This window comes from Trichechus manatus, unplaced genomic scaffold (genome assembly GCF_000243295.1).
Source record: "Trichechus manatus latirostris isolate Lorelei unplaced genomic scaffold, TriManLat1.0 scaffold00004, whole genome shotgun sequence".
Lineage (NCBI taxonomy): Eukaryota > Metazoa > Chordata > Mammalia > Sirenia > Trichechidae > Trichechus > Trichechus manatus.
The window spans coordinates 7,844,614-7,854,727 of NW_004443940.1; the positions used below are offsets into that span (position 1 = coordinate 7,844,614).

The window sequence follows — 10,114 nt, forward strand, 5'->3', positions numbered from 1 at the left end:
GCCTGCTTGTTTTACACTGTCATGAGAAAATGACTGGATTTTCCCTGAATTTGGAGGGTATGTGTCGGGTAGTCTGCCCTAAAGAGTTCTTTGTCTGTGACAGACAAAGAACTAGACAGTCAACCTCCAGAAGAGGTTTAGGCATGATATGTGACAAAAACATTCCACACCTGAGCAACTATATATAAAGTGTTCAAAAATAAATAACAGTAGGGATTTATTTAATAATCATTAATGATTCCCCTGAGCAACAAAGAATTGGCCAGCAAAATATATGTGCATGAGGGTACATGCACGCATGCCCATACATAAAAAAAGGCTAGAAGGAAGTATACTAAAATATATTTTTAGCAGTGGTTTCCTGAGTAGAGATATTCTAGAACTGCGTTAATATGGTAGACACTAGACACATGTAGCTATTTGCATTAAAATTATCAACTCCATTCTTCAGTCTCACTAGTTACATTACAAGGGTTCAAAAGCCACATGTAGCTAGTGGCTGTGGTATTAGGCAGCACAGATCTAGAACATTTCCATTGTTGTACAAAGTTCTTTTGGGCAGTGTTGTTGTAGATTTTTATGTTCTTCTTTATACTTTTTCCAAATATTTTACAATATGCATTGTAGTGGATTCCTCTTGTAAACAGAAAAAATAAACACTATCAGAAAAGAAAATGAGGTTACCAGAAGAGGCATTCACACTAGGCGTGCAAGAGGACACACTGTCTAGAGAGAGCCTTGGAGAAAGAACACTGCGGGGAAAAGCAGGAGGTCACAGGCACGCTGGGAAGGATAGAAAAGGCTACTAAGAGACATGAGAATAATGGACATTCTGAGAAAGTAAGGGCAGAGAAATTCCAACAGTAGGGTGGGGAAGGAGGCAATTATAGCAAGAAGTCACAGGTTCTTGTCTCCCCCCACTCACCAGCCATTACAGCTGCTGACCGCTGAGCTGGCTCAAAAGGACATTTCCCCCGGCCACTCTCAAGTCTTTCAACCTGCCGGAAACTGGACACATCCTAAGACCAGAAGGGTGTAAATGGTTTAGGGGTCATGGGGAAGGTTCATGGTAAGAATTACAGAGATGGTCAGATGAAGGAAAAGCCAATTCCCCATTCATCTCCCATTCCCCTACTGCTACTCCCATATTCCCAATCTACTATTCCTGATACCCCACCCATTCCTGCATTTCCCATCTCTGCCACCCCTCTTTTTATCAGTTTCTCCTCCCTCAATTCCCCTAGTACCCAAAGATGAAACAACAGCTAGGATGGCCTTATAAGACACTAAGAGGCAGACAGGTAGCTCTTTCCTCTGAAACACTGGAGAACTGTAGGTTTTGCAACAGGCTGGAGAATATGCAACAAGACAAGGAGGACCAGGGAAGCAAGCAGGCCTCATGAGGGCTGGAGCCCTTGGGAAGGATAAAGAAGAGTACAGCCTGGTACAGAACCCTCTGAAGTCCAGGGGCTTAGATAAAGAAGGGTCATCCTCCCCCTAATCCAACCCCAAGGATGAGAGACAGGGCCAGAGTCAAGGATATAGCCAAGGGAGGGAAGGAGGGAATCTGCAAAGTCCGTGAAGAATGACCTAAGGCTCAGGTCAGAATGTAAAGTTTTGGTAGGTAAGGGCCTCCTCATCCAGAAGCAGTGACCTGGGTAGGGAACAAGGGGTGTAAGACTTCCACGAAAGCCAGCCAGAAGTTACCTTAACCTAGCATCCTGCACTAAGAGAGTCTTCAAGATAACATCTAAAAATAAATATCAGGGATGATTTCAACCTAGGTCTGAGAGGGAAGTTAACTGTGTCCGGTTGGAAGTCAAACTTGTGGCACAGAAGTGTCAGGTATGCTATCTCTAGTTCACAAATAGGATGGACATATGGTATGGCTGGAGCCTAAGTACTTTGACAGCAGTTGGACTAGCAACATAATATATATCCCCTGAGCATACTACTGGCCCATTCTCATTGCCCATCTATTTACTGCAGATAGCAAGCAAGATTTTATTTTACTGAGAGAGCCTTGAAGGCAGCCTGCTAAAATCAGATGTGATCTGAATTCCGATAAAGGGAATATTGGGTCAAGAGAGTCTACTGGAGTGGGAGAACCCACAGAGGCACAAGTACCTCACCTCTGGCAGTGGAAACATCCTAGCCTGAGGCGAAAGATGACAATTTGGTGAGAGATTACTAAGACCTTTGGGTACTTTGGAGATGGGATGAATACCTGCTGCTGCCCTTCTTAACTCTCACTTCAACTATTGCGATAACCTCCTTTTCTCCACACTATCTAGCCCCACCTCCAATTTATTCTACATATCCACCCCAGATTAATCTTCCTAGAGTATCAGTCACTGCCTTGATAAATTTTTGAGCAAGAGAGTAACAAAATGGCTCACAATTGCCTGGAGTAAAAACTCTTTAGACCAACCTACTTACTTTCTACTACTTCTCAAAATGAATTCTGTTCGATACAAACTGGATCACCTATTATTCCATCTCTATGCCTAAAACTACTCCCTTACATTTTACCAAGGACTAAACGGATGAGCTTTTCTCAGTTCTCATTCTCTTTAATCTTTATGCACCATTTAAAATTTTGACTCGCTCCATTCCTTGAAATATTCCATTCCTGACACTCTTAAAATGCTATGCTCCTAGAGTCCCTCTTCCTATCTAATGGTTGTTTATCTGTTTCCTTTGGTCACTTCTTTTCTTTGTTATCACCCCTAAGTATGTATCCTAAGGATCTGTCCTTAGTTCTTTTCATATAACTCTCGAAGATCTCATTCATTCTTACATTTCCAGCCAGATGTTCTATGCATATTATTCCTCCAAAGTCTCTGAGTTTGATCTCTTCCAAACTCTAGCCATATTTTCAACTGACTGCTAGACTTCTCACAGAGATCATCTACTAGCCCGTTAAAACTCAACACCTCTTAAAACTCAACACTTCAAAACTAGTCCCCTTCCAGTTTCCCCAAATGGCATCATCATGTCATCTAGGTTTATAACCTTTGAGAAAGTGAGCCTCCTATTAACTAGATAGGTTATGATTATTGTATGGTCAAAGTGATGTCTAATTAGAGTCTGAGAGAGGCAAGACCACTCCACTACATTCTATATCTGGTGAAATTCTTCATTGTATCTTCACTGTGTCAATCAGCACAGTCTCTCAAAACCAGCTGTGGTGAAGGCAAGTCCCTCAAGCTGCAAGTCAGAGTTGGCTTGGAAGGCTCTCACTGAGCTGTGGGGATGGAATGTGTCTTTTGGCCTTGGTGAAGAAGGGTACAAAACATACCAGTTGGTCAGAAAACAAAGATGTTCCTTGTTACATGAAACAGGTTTAACATCACAAGAAAATGAAGCCAAATGAGGTCTTCTGGGCTGCAGGCTGGACTAGAGACAGGATAGTGGAGCAGAGCCAGACAAATGTGAATTTGAATCTTGGCTCTGCCTCTGCTAGCTATATACTCTTAGACGTGGCACCTAACCTCTCTGAACTTCACTTTCCTTACCTGTAAGGTGTAACTTAATAATACCTAAATATCATGATGTAGTGATGAGAACTAAACTCAATCATGAATGCAGAGTGCCTAGTACCAAGCTGAGACAGGGTAAATACTCAACTGAATGGGAATTCTTGTCATCATCATTGTCACTGTTCTTGTTAGAAGTTAAACATTTCTCTCTACTAACTGTTGAGAAGTTACCTCAGCAAAACAAAATAAAATGTTTTCTTCCAATGTCTGGTGAACTGTTACTGAAGGGCAGAGCATTCCATACTGTTGGAGCTGGTGGGTCTAGCACTGGAACTTCTTTTGTAAGAATCATTTCTCCATAATCATCTCTGAGCAAGTTGCTGTGTCTGGATCAGTAAGTCAAAGCTCTGAGATGAGAGTTACATACTCTCAAGTCATCAGTCTGGGTCATAAGAGGTTCAGCACTAAGGAAAAGGCTAGAACTTGGTCAAGTACACTGGGGTTGCCAGGAAGCAGGATAAGACAGGTAAAGGCAGAAGAGAATGTTCAGAAAGTCTACAAGGCAGACTCAGGGTTAACAGTGCTGACCACTTCAGGGCTATGCTCAATATTTTCCTACAAATAAGCCTTGACAAAAGAACGGCCCTTCGTTTCACAAGCCAGCCAGGTACCCTCCAGAGAAGGAGAGACCACTGAAGTTGTGGAGCTCAGGATGTACACTCCCTGGTTTTACTCTTCGTTGCTGACATTTTTCAAGAGTGGACAGAGGTCCAAGTCACAGAAATCCTGACAGGTATGTCCAGAATATACCTTATCTGACAACCACTAGGATTCTACCTCAGAGAGTCAAGGAAGAATAAGAGGCACTGAGAGATTAACTTGGAATGATCTCATCGTAGATAAGCCATGGCTCTGATATTCATACCTATGGGCTCCCCAAGTCTGTGCAGACCAAATCAACCAAACCAAACCCACTGCCGTCAAGTCGATTCCAACTCATAGTGACCCTATAAGACAGAGCAGAACTGCCCCACAGGGTTTCCAAGGAGCACCCTGTGGATTTGAACTGCCTACCTTTTGGTTAGCAGCTGAGCTCTTAACCACTGCACCACCAGTTAAAGAAAACTAGACTCTTAAAAAATTACCCAATGGGATATAGAGATCTTCAACACCACCCTGAACTAGAAAACTTTCTAGCCACCAGCCCCAGAATGAGGCAGCTATCCATGCCTAGGTAGAGTATCTATCATCCACATTGTGGAAAGGACTTAACATATGCCCAACCAACCCCAAGGGTAACCCAGAGGGACTGACTGGGGCAATCAAGCAAATACAATTTTGGCATCCTAAGCTAGAGATGTGAAGATGGTCTGTGACAAAGAAGAGTTTGGAGATACATGCTGACTAGATCCAGGTGGCAAGGATTATTGCAGATTGCAGAAGGGTCAGGTCAAGCTCTCCAGTTAAGGATTAGGGTCAGAAAAGGGGATGGTTCCACTCCCTCCTATTGTTCTATGGAGCAGAAAGGGAAGCCATTAGATACAAAGGACACATGAGGCTTTGCACAAATGTGTGCTGTCAGACAGTGACTGGCTACTAGACAACTGATGGGAAAAGCTGAGGGTTCAAATATGATAAGACCCCTGCTGAGATGTCACCAGTCCCACAGACCGATGTGGCCATGACCAGCCCGGATGTGATTAGGGATATATGTGTCCCAAGCCTGCCTGGGTTAGAGAGTGGAGATGCCCACAGCTTCAGCGGCAAAGGAGAGGGTCTAGAAGAAAACGTGGTTGACAGAGTGTCCACTGTGAAGCCAAGATTCAGAGTAAGGGGCCAGTAGGTACTACGTCAGTGGGCAGTGACCGCAGAAGCCGTGACAGCAGAGCGTCACAGCCCACAACAAAATTCAGTTGGCAGGGGAGGTAGGGGAGGGTGGTGAGGGACAGTCACATGCTATGGGGTGAAAAAACAGGCATGGGCTGCACTGATTAATAAAACGACCCAGGCTGCTCGGACAAAGCATACGCGGGATAAGGGGAACGTGAGTTCCTGGTCTCTGTAAGCCTCTCCTGGACTTTTCCTCTCCCCACCACAGCCAGCATCCCTAACTTCTTTCACCCTCCCACTATGGCTCCCTTTACGTCCTATGTACCTCACCTTCTACAGATAACCTCCCTCCTCCTCCCTCTTATGCCCATCCCTCAGTGGCATGCCCACCCCCACCCCAATGCTTATCATGCACAAAGGTTACTCTAAGCATGCCCCCATCATGGTCACTCACAGTAGGCCCTTCCCACCCACCAACCCCTGTCCCCGAGTAACTCACACTGGTGCAGGCTCCCTCTCCCTCTCTTCCCACCCCCGTCACTCACAATAACCCCGCACTTCGGATCAAAAGCGTAGGTGCCACAAGTGAGGAGGTGAGAAGCATTGGCAATGGCGAGAATCTGTACAAAATTGTGACATTCGTCCTGGGGGTCAGAGATGGTTAGAGAGAATCAGAAGCAGCAGGTACAGGAAGGGCCGGGTAGTGTCAGGACAGTTAGATGCAGCTCTGAGATCGGAGATGATGGGTGATGGCATGGTGTTAGAGTCCCTGACTGGGCCCATGGGATGGGGGCACCACAGGGGACTGACAAAATCAGAGCTGGGCCAAGGCCTCAAACAACACTCAGGACATGGCCCAGATTCACACCTACCTCCCTCTTGCCTTTCTTCCTACAGTTTTGTCTGTGCACCTCAGGCACCATCCAGTCAATCTGAAAAAGGAGGAGTGATTGTTTCCCTCAGATCAATGCCCAACCTCCCTCAAGGTCAGGGGAGGTGAGACAGTTCCAGGACTGCCATCAATTTCGGAACTGGAGGTCCCCACCCATTAATGAGTAGTGAAATCAATTGTGAAATCATGACCAACAGAATATATCAGCATGTATCCCATATAGGAGATTAGATATTGTTTCAAGAAACATTTCTTTTGGATCACAATATAAAATATATTTCTTACTAATGGGTGGTCACAAAAGGTTGAAAGCTACTGCCCTAGTGTGTTGTGATTCTAGTCATTCCTCTCCCTGCTATGACCTGAAACCTGGCCTCATCCCCATAATCATGAACCTCCCTCATATCCTCCCCAGGCATCATGACCCCCACAACCCTCAGCTGACACCCTCAGCTGCCATCTCCCCCATTCGCTTTCACCAATACTCCCCCTCCCACAACCACTGTTAGTTACAATGAAACTCCTACAGTCACATACATCCCATAACTATGGCTCTAACCTCATGCTCTAGGGTCTAGAGTCCTCCCCACTCTCAACTCTCACCCTGCGGGGTCTCTCCCCTGAGAAGGGCAGAGATAAAGCGAAGATGGTGTCCCGGGCGCCGACATAAAGAGTGTGGGAAGCAGGGTCCACAAGGAGAACAGAGTAATTACGTGTCTGAGGGACAGCAAACCGGGTGAGGTAGGAGTCAGCCTCTGGCAGGAAGAGAAAGGACAGTGATATTAACCGTTACCTCATAAGGGCTGGGCCCACAAAGGTAAAGCCAAAGAGGCCAATTTTTGGTTTCTTCCAGGTAGCATTTATTTAGCAGCCATCAGTGGAAAACACAGAGCTTTGACAGGCTGATCATCTAAGCTTCCCCAGAGATACTGATGAGACCAGAATATTTTAACACACAATCCCATCAAGTATGCTTTTTCTATAAAAATAGAACATTTTATTAAAATAACAGCAAAAATATTAAGTCTGTAATTTCTATTCATAGCAACATGATACATAACTTGAAAATACCTTCAGAAGGTTCATATACTTTCCTCTGCTATATTTCATTTTTTATCACTACTTAGTAATAACTTATTTTCACTTAGAATGGAAGTGTTTCACTCTCTTGACCAACACTTTGGGAGTCTATCTTCCCTCTCTTCCCTACATTTTGACCGCCTTCCCAATTCTACCCAAAGAGGTAGAGAGTGTAGTGGGAAAGAGTACGTACTTTGGAAACAGACCAGTCTGTGTTTAAATCTGACTCTTCACTTACCAGCTGTATGATCTTGAGTAAGTTACTTGCCCTCTCTGAGCATCACCTTCCTAATCTGCGAATACCACCATCCAGGGTTGTTCAGAGAATTAAAGGAGACAGCATATGTAGAAGCACCTAGCACATAGTACATGCTTCACAAATGGTTCCTTTCTTCCTTCCTTAGGCATATGTTCTGTTTTGAACAATTCTAAACCTATTAGCATTCAGAACTCTTCTATGTTTAAAGATTAAAATAAATAAGTTATCATGAATTTACCTTCTTAGCTCACCCTCTGGTTCTAGAGACCCTATCTCTGTACCAACACAGCTCTACTCTGCCTGCTTCGTCTGTTCATCTGTCCTTAGGACAGTAGAGGGCCATCAGTCATTCATTCCTAGATGTGATGTATGGAGTCCCACCCACCTATCCTCCCACACACATGCTCAGCTCCATGCTGTATCCAGCCTACTCTCTCATGCTTAGAATAAGCACTGGATCACCCAACCTCCCTCCCTACCCCCAACTCTGCTTCGTCTTGCCACTTAGATCTCTCTTGATTCTGGACATGAACCCAACCTGGCAATCTCAACTCCATGTTATGGCTATTACTCCAGCACAAACTGAAACCCCAGGCTCTGAGCATATAGCATTCCTATACGTTACTGGTATGAAATTTAGATTCTAAATTAACATTACCAGTTGTGAGTTTTTGCCAACAGGTTGCACTTTCAGCTTTACCAGTTCTGTTTGCCCAAGGTGCTAACACTCAATGCCCTGAGAAGAAAACAAGGTCCATGACCACTCATGCCCACCTCAGCAGAGAACCTCAAAGTCTGAATCACTCCTATTGCCACTTTTAACTGTGTGGCATCCGTGGCTCCTTCCACGACTTTTGAAAGGGCTATGTTCCCTGGCTCCCTTTCCTTTCAAAGACATTAAAAATCATCTAAACAGAACTTTAAATCAACTTATTGAATGGTTTTCCTACATTCGATGTGAGGAATGGGTTGAGCGAGCAGGGAACCTTGAGGAAGTTAGGAGGGTTAGGTGGATCGGATATCGGAAACATGGACGCTAGTGTCAGAGATATGAGGGGGCTGGAAAATGGGTTAAGGAGATTAGGGCTGTGAGCAGGGCAAAAGGCTTGCAGGGAGGTAGAACTGATAATAGGAGATGAACGCGAGAAGTGGGCATACGAAAATGCTGAGCTGGGGATGAGAGGGTTGGGTGGTTGGAATGGAATGAAAGACCGATGGGTTTGAAAATAGAATGGGCGCCAAACTGGACACAGGTGTATGTGCAAGGAAGGAGGAGGCGGGGAATAAGGGAGAGGAAACTTCGAAATGGACAACCTCAAGCAACCCCCATCCCCTCCCTGGGCCTGCCTCAGTGTCCGCATCTGCACCGTAAGGGGCTCAGTTCCTGCGGTTCTGAGAATAAGGGTCCGCGAGAGCAGCCAGGGCGTGCCGTGGGCGCCGAAGCGCGAGGTCCCGGCCGGGGATGCGGTGGAGGAACACCGCGTAGGGATCCCGGCCGGATCTGGACCAGGCGGCGTGGCGCGCGCGCTGAGCGGTCCCTGGGTGCGGCAGCCCGAGTCGGAAGAGCAGGTGGTACGGGCACGTCTGGGCTGGGACCTGGGCGCGACGCGAAGGACTGAGGGCGAGGGCGCCCGCGCCTTACCAGAGATGGGAAGGGAGGTTCTGGGCACCGAACGGGAGACACGGCCGGACACTGGGCCGCTCAGCACCGCCAGCAGCAGCAGCGGGAAGGGCGAGGCCGGAGGCGAACCAAGGCCCAGGCAGGGCTGCACAGCAGAGGCCGGCATCTTTGGCTCCGCCTGGCTGTCGGATGGGGTGCGCCCTGCCGCCTCGGCTCCCAGACACAGCGCCGCGGGCCTCGGCCCCACTCGGCTCTCATCGGCCGGGCTCGGCCTGCGGCTGCAGGACGAAATGCAGCCCAGCTCCGCCCCCTCAAGGAGAGACCAATGGCCGGGCCTCTTTCCTTCTACAGCCAATCGGGGTTGAGTGGAGACGGGGCTGAGGAGAGGAGAAGCCCAACCCAGGTAGAGGCCGAGCTAGAACCAGAGGTAGGTGGGAGTTCTTCGTGGGAACCGGGCCGGAGGTGTAGCTCTAGGACCTCAAGTGGCAGGTTTGCTCCGGGCGCTCCAAAAACTCAAAACGTCCAAATCTGCACTAATAGGGAAAATATGTGGGTCAATGGGTACACGCACCAGGTTTCTCAAAATTACTCCTTCTGCAGGCATTTAATGAGGGCTCCCTATGTGCCAGACACAACGGAAAACACTAAAGATACAGAAAATCACGATCCTTGAACTTAGAGAGTTCACAGTGTAATGGGGCAGATATGTAAACAAATAACTGCAAATGTTGTTAGGTGCCGTCAAGTCGATTCCGAGTCATAGCGACCCTATGCACAACAGAACAAAATACTGCCCGGTCCTGCGGCATCCTCACAATTGTTGCTGTGCTTGAGCCCATTGTTGCAGCCATTGTATCAATCCACCTCGTTGAGGGTCTTCCTCTTTTTCGCTGACCCTCCACTTTACCAGGGACTGATCCCTTCTGATAACATGTCCAAAGTATGTGAGA

General features: G+C 46.8%; 1 protein-coding gene across 4 annotated transcripts in view; it reads right to left on the bottom strand.

Moving 5' to 3' along the window:
• Window positions 1-9,420, bottom strand: part of SEMA4F (ssemaphorin 4F) — a 38,233-nt gene extending 28,813 nt beyond the window's left edge. The window contains exons 1-5 of one of the 4 annotated variants that reach the window (XM_004369155.1): window positions 9,186-9,414; window positions 6,808-6,959; window positions 6,185-6,244; window positions 5,858-5,956; window positions 926-1,019 (exon numbers count right to left, since the gene is read on the bottom strand). In XM_004369155.1, coding sequence (XP_004369212.1) covers window positions 926-1,019; window positions 5,858-5,956; window positions 6,185-6,244; window positions 6,808-6,959; window positions 9,186-9,330 — 550 coding nt within the window. In that variant the 5' untranslated portion in view covers window positions 9,331-9,414. Of the gene's footprint in view, window positions 1-925; window positions 1,020-5,857; window positions 5,957-6,184; window positions 6,245-6,807; window positions 6,960-9,185 lie in introns of all 4 variants that reach the window. The other 3 variants (XM_004369156.2, XM_023732463.1, XM_004369157.2) reach the window with 3 other exon arrangements.
• Between the last annotated feature and the right edge of the window lie 694 nt (window positions 9,421-10,114).